Here is a 17,846-nt window from a genome sequence, read left to right as displayed (position 1 = left end):
AATAAGGTTTACACAAGACGGCCTTCAACCAAATAACCGGGAATGCGCCCGATACCATCACATCGCGGGAGCTAAGCAGGTGCTGAGCCTGAAGAGTGCTGGGATGGGCGTCCACAATACATAGAGCTTGTCATAGGGCTGTAGAGCTACGTGGTAGGTAGCAGAGTAGTATAATAAATAGTTGTATTGTTCAATACCTCGTACAATATTCCTCCACGATACGCACAGTGTGGGTAGTCCCTCAGCCAGCGGTGAATGAACAACAGGGCCATATACCTGTGTAGAGGAGTACTGCGGGGACCCAACGAGGGGCAACCACAGGAAGGGGTCCAACCAGAAAGGGGAGTGCCAGAAGGGCGAGAGAGAGGAGGGCAAGTAGAGAGAGTGAGACGTCTGCTAGTGGGGGAGCGAGGTAGGAGGAGAGCCAGGTAAAAGGGAGGAGCCCGGGCTAAGCGGACAAAAGGGGAACCTGGATGGAAGGGGAGGGGTCAGAGACAAAGGAGAGTCAGAGAGAGAGAGAGGAGCCAGGTAGCAGGTAGAAAGGCTCCTGGGCTGGAGAGACAAAGGAGGCTACGGGTGGGGGAGTACGAGGTAGCCTGGACGAAGGTCGAGGGAGTCGGGAGAGAGGGCTAAGAGACGAGGAGTAGTGAGTACCCGCAACGGAACAAAGAGTGGGCGGATGTTGGCGTGAATATTCAAGCAGCCCTGAATATTCAACCCGTCTGAGTCTACAATCCCACAGGGCATCACGAAGCACGACTCTACGCATGTAAACGCGTCCATAAGACCGCTACACATGATCTCATACAGTCGGACTTGGACCCATTTGAGGCCGATGCTAGCGTATGACGAGCACTGACTTGATCTCCTCCTCCAGGGCCGTCTTGAAGAGCTTCAGGAGAAGGTACTCCTCGCGCAGATTGGAGCCGTAATTGTACAGGGAAAAGATCACCGCGTCCATGAACTTGGTCGATCGGTTCTGAGGCATCTGGAAGATGAGCTTGGCCAGGTACGTCGGGTTTGTCTGCCACGGGAAACGATGAGGTTTTAATTGTGGCTATTCAAAAACACACCGGCGGCTATTGTAGAGAGTTGTGATATTTTTTAAAAAGACTTTCCCCAATTAATTTCAATCATACTATCTCAGCATCACATCATGAGATGAATAATCTATTCAGAAATCTCTGAAAGCAATATGCCCCTCTGTGTTAATCAAGAGTCTGTAGGAAAAATTTGTATACAGAAATTCTCCGAAAAAATATGTTCCAGTGGCCTAGTTATCATTTACACAGGAGGGGGTGCACTTTCCCATATGCTCTGCAATGAGATTGTCACCCAAGAGCTGGAATTTAACCATCAAGCACAAAACCTAATGTAATACTGTATAGGAGTGTTTTTGTAGAGTCATTGTTGACCAGGCTAAGATCATCAACTCGCCACGCTTGGTTTAATCACAGGCAGCTGGCCATAAGCAAACCCAGAATTGTCTCGGCATTCTAGCCTAAGCCACCTTCTCATCATCACGATGTGGTTGCATTTATTCTCATTTAAATTGTGTAGGTTAGATTTTGTTTTTAATGTACTAATACTGCAGGGAACAAAACATGCACACACTATGGGATACAAGCACACATTGACATTTAATGATAGAAACATTCGAATATTGTATATGCACTAAGATCAACAACTCACATACAATTGAAATATTCTGTAGTAAATAACATTTCATTTAAGTGTGCAACATGAGAAAACTGATTTATAAGCGGGGGATAAAGGAAACTTTTCTGCAAGCTATGGAGCGCATTCAATCAATTGCACGTGCACAGGAATATTAGTTAATCAAATGCACGCAATATGTAGGCCACCGTCACAATTACACACCAAAGACAAAGATCTCCTGTATAGGCTAAATAGACTGTTGGGACAAGTGCTGTTATAGCGAGCACCTACGAAGGCCGGCATGGCACACGAGGGCATGGGTGGCCAGCACCACGCCCGGCTGCCTTTGTCTCTCAAGTGACGATGTTTACATACCACACTAGGTACTCATTTGAGGCCGAGTAGACCTACGGGAGGTGCAGGACTGGTTCAGATATTCGTCACCGTTGTTGGCCATGAGCCCACACACACACATTGCTTGTGAGAACTCTTCTTGGTTCTTTCGGTAAAGTCACGTAGAAGGGAAATAATAAAATAATACAAATAAAACATAATAAAATAATTCTCACGACGTTTCGGCCACAACGCAAGCAGCCGTCCTCAGGTGAAGAACAGGTCTGTCGGAAAGACAGCGTCTGAATGGGCACCACCAGGCTTGGCAGTGTATATTTAAGCTGGGTTGGAGGGGGGAAGGGGCGCCTTGACAAGGAAACTTGCATTTCAAGAGAAATTGAGCATATTTATGGGAAATGCAGACATGGGATTAGTCACTACTTGAGAGCTGTGTCAGAGTTGGATGGGTGCACACACCTGCAGGAGGTAGAAGAGGTGTTGGTAGGCCTCCAGCTTCTGCCGCTTCTCTTTGCTCAGCGACTTGAGGCCCTTCTGCTTGTCTGCCACCATCATGCCCGCCACCTGCTCCTTGTTCTTTTTCTTCAGTTTGGTGCTGTGCGACACCACGTCCTGCAGAAGAAGAGAGCCACACACACCTCAGCCTCACTTGCCTCACACATATAACGTAGTCTTTGCCATGGGAATGTGGAATTTCCACCAATGACTCAGGACCCCACCAAGGGAAATGAACACCATAAGAAACATTTTGATTGGCAATTTCTCCTGATATTAATTTCCGTATATATGTGTATTCTTCGTCCTAACTGCCTGAGATTCGTAAGAAGACAGACATGAAAGAGATTTCCAATAAAATATTAAAGACGTCGCTGTCAATGCAAGAATCACTGCACTGCTGCTATATTTTATGACTACACGGGAGATCTGTGTGTACTATCCGTTTTTCAAGAAATGTAAAAATATGTCTTCACTTGTTTTATGTTCACGTGGGTGCCGAGTCAGACTCATAAAGTATGTAGCAGCTAATAATAGAATCAGCTGCACACTGAAAGATTGTTGATCTTACTTCTCTGCAAACACTGTTAATCTGCAACCCATATAATCTGCCCTAAGATAACAAACAAATTACCATGTGTCTCTGTATGTGTGTGTATATATGGCAATGTAGCGGGTTAGCAAGCTGCGCTACGATCCTGGCGACCCGAGTTCGATTCCCGCTCACGGCCAACACCCATTGACGATTATCTGAACCGGTCCTGGGCCTGCCATAGGTCGACTCAGCCTCAAATGAGTACCTGGTGTGGTGTGTAAACATCGCCACTGGGGAGACAAAGGCGGCCGGGCGTGGTGTTGACCACCCACCCCCTCGTGTGTCGTGCCGGCCTTTATAGGTGATCGCTAACAGCACTTGCCCCTACAGTCTGTTAAGGCTATAAAGGGGATCTTTGTATATATGTGGGGAGAGGTGGTGCTGTGGTTTGCACACTGCACAACATACCCAGGAAATCTGAGATCAATGCTACTGAGAGCTGAAGATTCAACAAGCGAGTACGGCTAAGACTGCATTACAAACAGCTCACACATCTATTAAAAGCCATGACATCGGCTCTCGCCCCGATGGCTCACTAAAAAAAAGGGACCCGATTTAATGAGTGGGGGAGAAATCACCTCGAGAGTAATTCGGTTCTTGACGAGCAGCCCAATCTTGATGTCCATCGTGTTGAGGTCCTGCTCCAGCTGCTGGTTCGAGCGGATGTTGGTCATCACCTCCTCGCGGCAACGCATCACCTCCAGCTCCTCGTGAAAGTCCAGGTCGTTCTGCTCCAGGAGGTGCACGAACTTGCGCACCACGTTGACCGGTGCGTCCTCCGCGCTGACTGCGCACACACAGAGCATCGGGGGATGGAAAGGTTCCTTTGTGAGGTGTTGTTGCACGCAGAAATCATTATATAGTGGTGACGTCACGCCATGGTTCAGGCCTGGTTTAGAGTATTTGGCTGCTCTAAATTGCTACATGATATGCCACTTCGTTGCGCTATCATCTGAGAACCAGGTCATTTCTGAAAAAGAGCTATATAGCTCAGTGGGCCTTACCTGGTAAAATAATAATAGGGAAAAAAAAGAACCCCGAGGCCAATCAGGTCTGTGAAAGCTGAGGATGGGACCAAGCCAGATTGTACATGAGACTATTCCAATTAAGGCCAACATGGCACACTGGGGGTGTCGTATAACAAACATCATGCAAAGCTACCTTTATAGTTCCCGGGTGCTGATTTTCACACACAGTAATAACAAACTTTCTGAAGACCAGATTCAGATGCCAATGCCACTGATGTTTATGGCAGGGAAAACCCCTGGTAATGTAGATCATAGCACAGAGTGCTGACCACTAAGTTTTACATGTGAAAAAAAAGTATCAACATTTGCAGCCCCCTTGTGAATCCACAGTTGGATGAAGGCTTCCCTGCACCACTCTCATGGTGTGGTAATGTTTTTTAACCACTATCCATAACTACTCACCACAGATAAAGCTGTATATGCATGTGCACACACACACAACTTTCCATACCCATAGCAACATGTTGCAAATTCACACATCACTGACGCGTGTAAACATTTGACACCCACAAAGCCCTGTACCCTCGACAAGCAAATGCTGTAAACTACAACCCCATGTGCATGCACCATTAAACACAGCCTTGCTGGTTAGTCACTTACTCAGTGTCCTGTAATCCTCTCTGGCCTTGTTTGCCCTCAAAAAGGCTTGGATCTTGACAATGGACTCCATCTTCAGGCAGAAAAGAGAGAAGTGTGCATTGATTAATGCTCACGGTATAAACGCAGTTGCGACCATTGCACATTTACACATTTCACCGTGTCGACAGAAATGGCTTTTAAAAGAAAGACAAGTTTCAGTATGGAACTATGCATGGATCATGATTGCTGAACAAAGACTACAGCGGATGGACACCTTGGCCAGTCTTTAAATAGAGCGAGAAAGTCTTCCTTTTTAAAAAAAATGTATGCAATGTCTGTCCAGAACAAGCGATAATATTTCAGTATTGGCCGCCACTTTTAATTTACGACAAAAAATATTTTTTCTCAACAGTCTTAAATACCGCCCAAAAAGAGTGAACATGACAGCAAAAAAGTTATTGTCCCAAAGTCCAGAGAAGTTTCAGTGTATTTGTTGACAGTTCTAATATAAATGCGCTATGGGAAATGATGCGTCTACAGTTGTCGTGAAGAACAAAAAAAACTTACATTGTCCCGGTAGTACTTCTTCCTCTCCTGGTACTTCTTGCGATCCCTCCACATGCGTACCAAGGACTGCAGCTGCAGTAAAAATATCACAACGATCACCACTTATGACCTACGCTCTTCGGTAATCTGTTGGAATTCCCGAGCAGCTGGCGTCTTTGCATTCTGAGTTATAATTCTCATTCTATTGCAGAAAATTACTAACTGCCGCTGTGGTTTAAGTATTACAACCTTATGCTCGATGACACATTAACTTTAAATCAGACGACCGTTTGAAAAATATAGAAATTTACAAGACATAAACCTGCGATCATCATGAGATAAAATGTCAATAAATCAAAATACTACGATTCCCGCAATTTGTGTAATACATTTCTGCGTGATTTACAATTTAACCTCAGCGTAATATGCGGTAGCAGCATCGAGCGGAGCTGGCCACTGCAGCGTCCTTGGCTCTTTTGTCCCAACTTTGTCTAATTTCCCCGCGTTTTTTTTTTCATCAAAGTTACCTCGGCCGGGTTGCACTAAACTCCTCAATTCAAAACATGTCCCCGAATCATTTACATCCATTTAGAGAGGCAGCGAATGGATACGTTCACTTAAGTCGCTTCATGCGACCTGGCCCTGCTTGTGACACGGGCCTGAGGTCGTCCAGCTTAAACAGAGACCATAAATGACCCTCCTCGTAGTCCCCCCATATGCGATTGAACCTCACTACGAAGATGCATTATTTTGGGAATTTAGGAAATGCTGGAAAACAAATCAACAGGTTACCTTGACAACAGACGGGACATCACTGTGCAATTCTTTCAGTCGGTTTTGATAAGCTTTTTTCTGCTTGAACCCCCTCCAGGTAGCCTGCAAGACATCCAAGGGACAGTACATGTTTAAACAAAGCCCCTTTGTCAATACCACTCTGTAGTTTCGATTTAAAGCTTTCGTGACTGCAGGGATTCATCTTCTTGGTTGGCATGACTATATATCTTATATAGTCATGCCAACCAATGACAGCAGCTCATTTTCAGGTGTTAGCGCATTGTTGCATCACAAGGCTATAAGAGATGGCGACCGCTTTGAGAAACCATCATTCAGCAGTGGATAGATCATGGCTTATTATGATGAAGTTGATTAAGGAAGTATGTGACGATTACAATGGTGGAAAATAATTTCCACCACGTTTTACGACAGTCGTGCAGTTAATCTGCAACGAAGCAAAGCCGAATCATGGTAAATCTGGCAGTCCGGAGTGGCGCACGAGCGTGTGTATGGAAGTCAGCGCGCCGTGCCGTACCTGTATCTTGGTGATGGCCGGGACCTGCTCTTGGAAGAAGTCCCGCTTGGCTTGGAAACTGCGGCGCGCGAGGAACCCGCGGCATTGCGCCTGCAGCTTCACGATGGTTGGCTCGTGAGCCAGCCACATCTGCTCGCGGTTGTACGCTGCCGTCACTTGGCTGACCGAGTTCTGGGGTGGGGGGGGGAGGGAGGGTGGGATGCGGACACATGCGCACCAGCCGGGGCCGTTAAGGCATTACCGAGGGGAAGCAATGACAGAATGTCAGCCTGGTGTCACGTTGAATTAGCTTTTGTAAAAAAACATTTAAGCGGAGTTGAGTGAATTTTACCCACAGACAGCAGTAACAAGATGTTACCGTCACTTATCTGTAGCTTCTGACAAGAATTTGCAAAGCGGTGAGGTGGTCGGTGGTGAATGTGGACAAGATGGTAATAGTTCACAATAACGTATGACCACAAAAGCCAAAGATCTCCTGAAAATGTCCCGAGACATTTTGCCATGGTATTGAACGAAGTGTTATTATGCATGGGGCAATTTGTTTGCCTACTTTTATTTGTTGTCAATATATGCCAGCCATAACTGATTGATTAGCTAGCGAATAAAGGATGTCAGCATCGAGGCTCAAGAACACTTGCCAACACGATTTCCTGGCCTCCAGGTTCAACAAAGTCATAAGGACGGCACAGGCTACGGCACCTGGATGTCTTCACGGTTCAGCTGCGTGTTGTTCTGCACAAATCCCTTGGGCTGCTCCCACGTGCCGTGAAGCTCCTGGAGGTTGAAGTAATAGTCGAAACCTTCTCTGGTGCGGTGCTGAACCCACTGGCTCCCATTGTCCCCTGCAGGGGACGAAAATCGCACGCAAACCACAATACAATTATAATACAATTTGTATTTATATGTAACGTCTGAATGCAACTGCATCTCAAGACACAGCAGAGAAACGATGGGCAGATTTATATTATAATAGACAGAAAGAGCCATAACCAGAGGGAAAAAAAGGAAACTATTGATTGTGCACTTGAACAGGGCGAGGGAGTCCACAGCACAGATGTCGGTCGGAAGGGAGTTGTAGCCTGCGAGAGCAGCAGAGGAGAGCAACCCCCGACTGAGGAACGTTTGACAGAGAGGTTTCAGAAGAAAGTATTTCCTTTACCAAGTCAGGTCCACTGAGCTATGAAGCTCTTTTTGAGAAGCAACCTGGCCACAAATGGTAGCTCAAAGAAGTGGCTTATCATGTGGAAATTTATAGCAGCTAAATACTCGAAAAGCATTTTTGTAAATGCAGAGGGAAAAAACGGAGGACCTGGAGAAAAATCCATGCCACCATGGGGAAAACATGCAAACTCCAAATATACAGGCATCAGGGTCGGGCTCGAACCCACGACCTCGACCTCCCCAGTCTTGGTTGCTGGAGCGGAGAATGTGTAGAGGGGAGTAAGATAAGATGACAGGGTAGAGATAAGCAGGAGCAAGTCCATAGATGATAATGAAGATGATGATCGCACATTTGAAAACAGATCCAAGATTTGGAGTCGGTGGAGGAATGGAAGTGTCGGGATGATCTGATCTCAAATACGGGTGCGGGTAAAGAGTCTGGCAGCAGCATTTTGAACCAATTGGTGTTTGGGAAAGAGGCATTCTGGGAGGCCGTAGGAGGAGCATAGCCGAGTTGGGATGTGACGAAGATAGGGAATAAGGTCTCAGCGGCAGCTGGGGAAAGGAATGGAAGATGTGAGTGATGTTACACGGTTGACGGTATGAGGACTTGTAGGGTTGAGAGAGACCTCGAGATCAATGACAACTCCTTGTTAGAATTTAGGAAGTTCATGCTCAAATTGGACTCTTGTGCGAGTGTGGGCTTTCTGCCATGTAAGTGTGCCTCAAATTTAGCAACATTTGGCAAAAGTTATAACCAATTCCAGATGAGACTTCGTCAAGGTAGGATGTGGGAGTGGATAGTTTACTTTGGTCATCAGCATGGAAGTGACGGTCGACATTAAAACTGGAGACGACTTTGCCATGATGACAAATCCAAGTGATGAAATGAAAGATGGTTTTCCTGCGCCTGTGCCAGGTGCCAATCCCCCACCTTGAACCATCTTCTCCTGCTTGGCATCGTACAGCTCAGACTGATAGGTGTCACTGCATTCCTCCACGACGCCACGCAGACCCACGTCTTGTGAACGCAACATAGAAAACGTCTGTGATGCATCGCCTTCGTCCACCGCGATGTTGATAGCCGCCACCGCCACCGCCACTGGAGGATGGATACACAAACAGTCACTGAATGGTTCTCACGCACAGTCACTCAATCGTACTCACACACACACAGTCACTCAATCGTACTCAGACACACACAGTCACTCAATCGTACTCAGACACACACAGTCACTCAATCGTACTCACACACACACAGTCACTCAATCGTACTCACACACACACAGTCGCTCAATGGTACTCACACACACACAGTCACTCAATCGTACTCACACACACACAGTCGCTCAATGGTACTCACACACACAGTCACTCAATCGTACTCACACACACACAGTCACTCAATCGTACTCACACAGTCACCATGGAACTCACGCACACAGTCACTCAATGGTTCTCACACACACAGTTACTCAATGGTTCTCACACACACACACACAGTAACTCTATGGTACTCGTACAGTCACAGTCCTCAGACACACAGTCACTATGGTTACTCCGACACACAGTTACTCAATCGTACTCGCAGTCACCATGGAACTCACGCACACAGTCAATCTATGGTACTCGCACACACACAGTCGCTCAGTGGCTTGTGGAGGCAAGGTAGACCACTTTTTGTAAGGCGAGGTGCAATCCACTACTCGCATCACCCATCTCCACCGAATACACGCCATTGCAGGAGGGAAAAAAAATCCAAGTTGTGATCCAAGATACCATCCAATGGCTTTCGAAACTCAACGTACAGATATAAACTTGGTCCATTGCGTTCAAATATCATACCAAATGGAAAGTAGCGTAGCTCCCTGCAGCATTACCAAGTTGTACAATGTGTGTTGTTCAGCATGATGTACAACTTAAACACACATGAGAACTCCACAGCACAACCATGAAAACTTTAGTAATATTGTAAAACAACAAGTGGACCAATGGGGTGGTAGCACATCCAGTCCTCCTGTTTTAACCAAAGATGCGTGAACTTTATAACTAGGTGAAAGCCCATTGAGGCAAAAATCTATTTCCAAAGGAGACCTGGGGGAGTGATAAAGGCTTCATAAAAATACCAGTGTATAAAAAAACACTTTTCCTATATACATAAAGGGCTACCTGTACTTTGCTTTAGTAACTAACCATAAAGCCAATTATAGCAGCAATTCCAAATATATTTTATTTTAATCTCATTAAGTATTATTCTTAAGATACATTTGTTAAATACTTAGCTGCCAATCTGGGCTAGATTGAGGGAGTAAAAGCATAGTGTTCAAAGAAGTCAGTAAAATTTAATGATGGTTGCTATTAGAACTTTAGGATTTTTTTTCCTGACCTGTGCAACCTTAAGAAGTAAAACAAACGCAGTGGACTGGGGTTAGGGATTTGGAATGAACACACAAAGCAACTCACAACGCTGAGTCTCTTCGTTCTGCTTGTTGGCCCTGTATATTGCTTCTTGAATCTCCTCCAGCCAAAGGACAGCCGAGGGATCTCCATTTGCCTAAAACACAACACACGCACGTGGATCTGACTTGTGACATATGAGCATTAGATTATTAACACAATACAGAACAGGAGGACAATCTCAGTGTATCTGTCGTCCCTGTTGAAAACTAGAATGCAGACACCAATCCTCATGTATATGAAAAAAAAGAATGTCATTTTGAAACAAACAAAAAAAGCGTCTATTTTAGTTGAAATTCCGGAGAAGACTTGTCAGATACATACCGTTGGGAGCTTATAAAAAAAATCTGCTCGAAACTGATACATCCTCGCAGAAGGACTACTACGTCATCAACACGACCCATCTGCTACCAAATTTGATTATTTAAAATGTTGAAATAAATATTGACAGCAACCTATGCTAGTAGGCAGCAATAAATAATTCAAAAAGGAAACCAATTTTCTCAAAGTACCAAAAACAATCAGCTCTTACATTGGGGGGGACCAGTAGCCACGATTAATGCTGAGCTCCTATTAAGTGTTGCTGTGCCTGCGTGCTACGCGCTTGCTCATCAACACGAGTGTCGTCAAGTGTCCACTGCATGTCAAAACGTCGATCTCCCGGTAAGATTAGAAACATAAACAACAGGGCCACAGTGAACGAATTAGTTGTTACATGAACACATAACCATTAATCGGCTGCACCATTTCTCGAATTCAATTAGAATGTTACCATGGGAGTTGAATACGCTGCTTCACAGCCACCACTTCTATTTGTTAAAGCTTTGCCCAAGAAGAACTAAATGGGATTCCATCGAGCTTACTCTGCAAGTGTTTAAGTGTTATTCTACAGTGCAATGACATACGTTCAAAGAAAACTGGTAGTGAGAAAGCATATTTTGTTCAATTAATGTTATGTTTTCTGGAATGTGTTTGTTTAGTTTAACTGCATGTGCATCATTTAAGCTGAGCTTGTGTGTCTCCAGCAAGGTCTCTCTGTATACCTCTCAATTTAGACATGATGATACATGACTGGGAATCCTGTCCGTGACATCAAATCTTCCTCCCCAAAACATATTGTGACTAGATCATAGACTCAGTAATTGTTATCATAAAAAGCTCACAAGATTCCTCTCACTTAAAAGGACAGACACTGCGTCAAAACAATCTCCATCCAAGGCTGGCATAGTGTTGACATATCCCAGCGCAATAACCAAACACCAGAACAGCAGTCGGCAATGCCCACTCGTAAAACTAAACTCGGTGATAATACAAGACAAGGCCTGCAGCGCCGAGTCCCCCACCTTAGCCTTGTTGGCCTTGGCCTGCCGCAGCACGTTTTGGTAGTGGCGCGCTAGCGACGGGTCCACGCCAAGCAGTTTGGCGGCCGGGTGTTGCAGCGCCTTCAGTGTCTTCTGGGGATCCTCGCTGTCAAGGGCGTCGTTGATGAGGCCGATCGCCACGATCCCTGCCACGCGATGCACGTTCCAGTCAGCCCAATCAGCATTTCACCGCTACCACCTCTTTCTTACGTACGTACGTATGTTGAACTTCTTTCAGCATACATACATACATAGGCGGTGGGCTGTGCTATTTATTTATTGAGCCAGTGTGATTTTAGCGATTTACTTTTTTATAATGTTTTAGGTGTGTAGTTGTACACCTAAGCAATACCCTATCGTAATTAATATCATTATTATTTCCTTGCAGACGTTTGGCCCAGAAATAGAGTTTACGTGTCTCCTTGCTCACGGAAGCAACGTTGGAGGTGTGTTGTCTCGTTTAGTGGCACCTTTGACGGTGCTGTAAATTCCACATTTCCATGCAGGGATCAGTCTATCCAGGGGACGCACTGTTTACCTCTGACAAAGTGTTAACGATTTTATCAACTCCATATGTACGATGAATTCGAACTAGCTACCTTACAAATGTGAGTTGAAAACTTCACCACAATGTCACCTCCATAAGAGGTTTTTGGGGTTATATCGTGGAAATACATAAATGTGTCATTAAAACTCGCCACCATCTGACACAGCCAACATGCCAATTCATCACTAGTACAGCACACCGGTGTGTTGGAGAGGCAAGGCCATGTTCTGTTTACGTGACAACCCTTACTAGTTGGCCGTGTCAGGTGGTGGCGGGTTTTAACGACACATTTATATATTCACGCAATCTAACCCAAAAAAAACCTCTATTACGGATGATATTGGTCGCGAAAGCCTACGTGTTAAACTGACAATGTCACCTGACCGACTAGATATGTACTATGTCATAAGGGCTATAAATGCATTGATCAACAAGGACGTTGTTGCTGCTGCTGCTGCTGGGGGGATAGGCGAGTGTGGGGGGGGGGGCCTCACGTTCGTGCTCCTGCTGCACGGTGCCGTTGACGTCCTCCACGCCGCTCTGGATGTCGTTCCACGTGAGAAACTCTTTGCCTTGGGCTGCCGACTGAGTCTTCTGAATGAGCAGCGAGTCAATGTACCTGCCCAGCAGCAGAGAACACGCTTAACCCTGGCGTGGGTGCCCCCCGCATCTTCACGTGACAATAGCTTACATCTTAGCGGCAGTAAAACCATACATTCAACTAATTCTCTAACACTTTCTGTAAACGATGAGAAACTCAGACCAAAAATACGTGTGCAGGATGGAAATGAGGATTAAAAAAATAATGCAACGTGTGATTTATAAACAGCAAAAAGCTCAATTGTGACCAGCAGCTTGGTCCACCCACAGTGGCTTGGTGCACCCTCTGTGAAAAAGAGCTTTACAGCAGAGGTCGCAAACAGGTTTTGATTCCTTACCCGTACCCGGCCGCACCAGGGTCGCAAACGGGTACCCGTACCCGTACTCGGCCGGGTACGGGTAGTCGGGTATTGGGTAGGGTACAGGTATCGGGTACCCGATTGCGACCTCTGCTTTACAGCTCATCGGATTCCTCCAGTGAAATAAATATTCCCATTCAGATTCATTATGCCTCGCGCATCATATGACATCACTACACGGCATGAATAATGTGCACAGGCTTATTTTAGATCACTGCTTTAATAAAGTTTAATTTCTCAGACTTCCCTCCCGAGGTTGCAATTTAAGTCAATACGCAATGATGGAACGCAAAATAAAAAATATTATAAAACACCAGTTGCTTCCTTACATATTTACCCAATTCTGACTTGCAAAAATATATATTTCAAAAAGCTGGTGTTTCTATCATCAAATGATAATGGGGCATTTTTCATCTCTGAAGATGAACCCAAGCTAATGATAGATATATATATTCTCAAGAGTTAACTAGCTTCAACATTTTTATTGTAAATTAACTTAAAATCATACACCTGCACCAATACTACAGTCTTTAATTATCCTGTTGGAACTTGCTTTTGAATTCCTGTAAATAATTAACAACAGTTTCACTCCTCCCCCATTCTAGGCACAGTAGGCAAATGCTTTTCCCCCCCGACTGTGCAGCAATCCATCAGCGAATTAACCCCCATTAATTCCTCGTTATTCTTCATCCAACTAAGTCAGAGGGGCACCATCCAAGCCAATTCCCACAGCCAAAGAGCAATGACTCAATGCTTCAAGACAAAAACACTATTCAAGTACGTCGAACTGGGGAACTAGTTATTGCCATAAACATAACAGCACACCCTGCTTCAGAGGTTAGGCTATATAAATATTGTGGAATAAATATTGTACTGGTAATATTCACAAAGCGTGTATTTTGAACTTATATCGGATGGAGTTATTGGGACGGCTGTAGTCTTGTCTTCTTTAAAAACATGACACATGACATTTAATGTAGCCAAGCATGATCTAAACAGCTTCCCCATAATGGTCAAATTATTGAAAAGAAATATGAAAAATTATAAATGAGAGCCCATTGAGATGTAACACAGTAGAGTACATCTCAGTGTTCTTCATTGCAAGGCACGAGAGAGCCAAGGACCTTTAGCGTGGCCCCTGATGTGCGGACCCCGACAAAACACAAATGTTGAAAAACACCCCTTGTAGGCAGTGTGGCGGCCCTCACACGGACGTCATATCGGTGAAAGTGGGCCCCCCTCTGAAAATGTGTGAAGAACACTGGTATATCTCCATCCAAGGGAGTCCTGGAATAATACACGATGCGTTTCATACTTCTACATATCACGAGGCGCAACAATATTATTCAGGTGCTGGCATTTACGAATGTACAAGATATTTTCAAAATGACTAACGACGCTTATGAAGAGCACCCAATATCGGAGTCAGTTTCGTGACTCAGAAGAAAAAAAACTCCTTGGACAAATTCAACATATGGAGGGTGGGATCAGGTGCATGCGTGATGGGGAGTTGAGGTAGTGGGGAAGTGGGGAGCGCGGGTGGGGAGCGCAGGTGGTGAGTGCGGGCGAGTACTTCTGTGTGTTTTCATCCTCCAAGTTGGCCAGGCCGGCGGCGGGACTGGTGAGGCCTTTCCACACGCCTGGCCTGTCGCCCGAGGACAGAGCTTGGTTGATGAGTGCTACCGCTGACAGCATCTCCACTGCCACGTACATCTCCTCGTGGGCCAGCTCGCCCTGCGCCGGCGGCACACATTCACACGTCGTCAGAATCTGAACTTTTATTTAGACTGGAAGAGGAATTCACAGATGCCTCTTATGGGCAGGTCAGTAAGGTACAACAGCAAACAATACAAAAACACACTAAAGGAGTGCAAAATAAAGAAAATGGTAAGCACGTCACTAAATACAAATAAATCATGAATTCATTATGTACGCCCGATTTATCAAGATTGAGAATGGCAGCAAAAACAACAACAAAACAGTCCAATGAAATGGCACATTAACATTTAACTACCGAGAAACAGGTAATGATCAAAGTTACAAATCACGTTTGCAAATGTGACTGTATCCGGCACTAATCTTCTGCTTCAGGATATTTTTTAAGGAACATTTACAATGTTAAGGGAGGAAACAAGGTTGCCGTTTTATCATTTGTGACACCCCCGCGCTTATATTCCAATTTCCTAAAATGAAATCCATCTCGTGAGGTCGAAAAATATAAGCAGAATTTGGGCCTGGAAGGCGCTTGGATGAACCATCACCATGACAATTGTCATATGGATGCGTGCGGGGATATGCAGTGGGCAGCAGAGGAGTGGTGCTTTGTTTTGTAATTCTATGCTTCAAACGTCTATGCTACCCACCCTTCACCAACCCAGGCTGACCAGTTGAATTAAGTTTGGTAACAAAAATAACCTCATGACCCAAGAGGCATGAAGGATGCCCTCATTGAGCAGTGCACTGACAAAAGGACTTGACATGTACATTTTCAAATTGAGCTATCAGTGTCATGTCACAGAAGGATTTAATAAATTCAAAACTCTTACAAAATCGACAGCCTATCCCCATTTTAGATAAAGGTGTATACTTCTCAGGTCCCATCAACTGGCTAATATCTATACTAGGGAGGACGCCTTCTCACTCACTACACAGGTTATCTGTTGCATGCCAATCACTCTGAAGACTAATATAGTGGGTTGTAGTTATTGTTGACTGCGTTAAGACCAACTCATTACACTCAAGAACCCAGTAGTCAAGCAGTGCTAGTGCAGTTTCCTGATACAGTGTTACCTCCCAGAGCTACCCACGAACATTCATGACATCTTTTAAAAACACTACGTACATGCAAGTGACAGCATTGGTATCAATTACTCTGTTGGCAAGATGTGCGCAATTACACAAGTGAATTGGTTAATTCTCAGTTACATATTATATCAGTAGTATGCTTTCCACTCAACAGTTTCCGTATTTTAATTAGTTCACCTACATGTAAGCGCCCAAAGAACACCATGGAGTGTCAGGTTATGCGGGTCTGGAACATTTGTCTCCAGTTTTACGCGATGGAAAACATTATTTGGCAATTATTCACACATGTAGGTCGAAACAATGACAAAAGCACAAACTGTCCAAAACTTAATTGGGTTATTATGTGTCCCTGACACAGACGCACAAGGGTTTACTGTCATACGGCAGTCTGAATAGTGCAAAACTAATCAGTAACCATCAATGCAGATTACATAAAAGCCCTCGCTTTCTGAACTACATTCTTGTTCAACAAAAGCAGCAACTTGAGCTTCAGGATTCTGCAGTTTTCATGTGGTATCATGTGTTGCTTACACGTTGCTCAAACTGCCATCTCACTCGATCAATCCCTTTATTCCCCACGATCAGGCAAGAGGTACAATAGGGGACACTGATATGCATTGTTGCTCCTTATTTGCCCTAAGAATACAACTGTGTGGAGGCAAATTTGTAATTAAAATATTTAGCCACAATCGGCTCCCTTGAACTTTAAGACGACTGAACTTTCAAGAACCCCCACCCCTCATCCGTCTGTCTCCCCCGGTCTCTGCCCCCCTTTGAGTAGAAGCTCAAGAATGTCCTCTTTTCCTCGAATCCATCAGAGGATTTTGGGTTCGATCGTGGAAATATAAATGTCGCTAAACCCGCCACCACCTAACAACAGCCAATTCGTAAGGTTCGTCACGTAAACAAAAGATGCAAACTCGTTACTAGTACAGCACACCGGTGTGCTGGAGAGTATATTCACAACACTGACAATTCCTGTACGACGTTTTGAATTATCAGGCTGTCGCCTGATTATGCTAGATGTAATTCCTGGCGAAACGTAAACTATTTTTAAACCAAACAATTTTTTTATTTTAACAGGTAAGGCCCAATGAATAGCTCTTTTTCAGAAGCGACTTGGCCACAAATGATAGCTCAATGAAGTGGCTTCATGAAGACATATACAGCAGCCAGATACTCAAAACGCATGTTCCTAAATATTTAAGGAAAAACCGGAGGACCCGAGGACAAATCCACACGACCACGGGGACAGACACCGCAAGCTCCAAATATACAGGCGTCAGGGTCGTGATTGAACCCACAGCCTCCTGTATACCGGGCTTGGAAGTTAACATGTAGCCAGCGTGGCTCCTTTCTCGCCACCACCGTAGGGATCGCTGTACTTTGAGGTGCGTGTCCTGCACGGCCATCCGGGGATGGCTGTGCTGTGGCGGTGCGTGCGTCCTGCTCACGGAGGGGCTCTGTGTCTGCAGCGCGGCCAGCTCGCTCTGGTAGAGGTCGGCGGCAAAGGGATGCACGTCGGGCAGCTGTGCCTCCGACTGCATGAGCGCGACGACGGTGTCGGCCGCCACGCCTCGCCGGATCACCTCGTTGCAGTGAGATATGGCCTTCAGCTCTGCAGAGTGCAGCACATAAACACACAAACACGAAGATCCCCACTCCCCGTTAAGCTTCATAGATCGTTGGTGCAAGTACTGTTAAGCAAGCAACTTGTTCTTCATTCATAAGGCTGATGTAGATGCAGAGCAACAACTACAATTTCACATTCAAGTGGTCAAGCCAGATAACCCCATCAGGAGCAGTGGAGTGACTCGCCGAGATGGGAGTGGATGATGGCAGCCTTCACGTGGCCCCCTCTGTTAAGTGACAATTCACCATGAATGCAATCGACGTGGCGACCGAACATCGATCTCCCGGTCTCCAGGGCAACAATACGAATGACCAACTGTTAAGGTTCAGTAGATGACGGGATGGGGTGTGGGGTCAGGACC

General features: G+C 45.3%; 1 protein-coding gene across 3 annotated transcripts in view; it reads right to left on the bottom strand.

Annotated features, from left to right (window-relative positions):
* Window positions 1–17,846, bottom strand: part of IQGAP1 (IQ motif containing GTPase activating protein 1) — a 73,082-nt gene that overhangs the window by 15,177 nt on the left and 40,059 nt on the right. For all 3 annotated transcript variants that reach the window (XM_078600141.1, XM_078600142.1, XM_078600143.1), the window contains 14 exons: window positions 17,307–17,470; window positions 14,621–14,781; window positions 12,583–12,707; window positions 11,524–11,687; window positions 10,187–10,277; window positions 8,658–8,825; window positions 7,262–7,404; window positions 6,563–6,733; window positions 6,046–6,129; window positions 5,275–5,346; window positions 4,729–4,798; window positions 3,679–3,887; window positions 2,470–2,622; window positions 861–1,024 (listed from right to left, as the gene is read on the bottom strand). In XM_078600141.1, coding sequence (XP_078456267.1) covers window positions 861–1,024; window positions 2,470–2,622; window positions 3,679–3,887; window positions 4,729–4,798; window positions 5,275–5,346; window positions 6,046–6,129; window positions 6,563–6,733; window positions 7,262–7,404; window positions 8,658–8,825; window positions 10,187–10,277; window positions 11,524–11,687; window positions 12,583–12,707; window positions 14,621–14,781; window positions 17,307–17,470 — 1,939 coding nt within the window. The remainder of the gene's footprint in view (window positions 1–860; window positions 1,025–2,469; window positions 2,623–3,678; window positions 3,888–4,728; window positions 4,799–5,274; window positions 5,347–6,045; window positions 6,130–6,562; window positions 6,734–7,261; window positions 7,405–8,657; window positions 8,826–10,186; window positions 10,278–11,523; window positions 11,688–12,582; window positions 12,708–14,620; window positions 14,782–17,306; window positions 17,471–17,846) is intronic.

The sequence above is a fragment of the Lampetra planeri genome, chromosome 13 (assembly GCF_965212315.1).
Source record: "Lampetra planeri chromosome 13, kcLamPlan1.2.h2, whole genome shotgun sequence".
NCBI classification, from domain to species: domain Eukaryota; kingdom Metazoa; phylum Chordata; class Hyperoartia; order Petromyzontiformes; family Petromyzontidae; genus Lampetra; species Lampetra planeri.
Note: the sequence above shows the minus strand (reverse complement) of the source record. Positions and strands in the feature narration are given on the sequence as shown.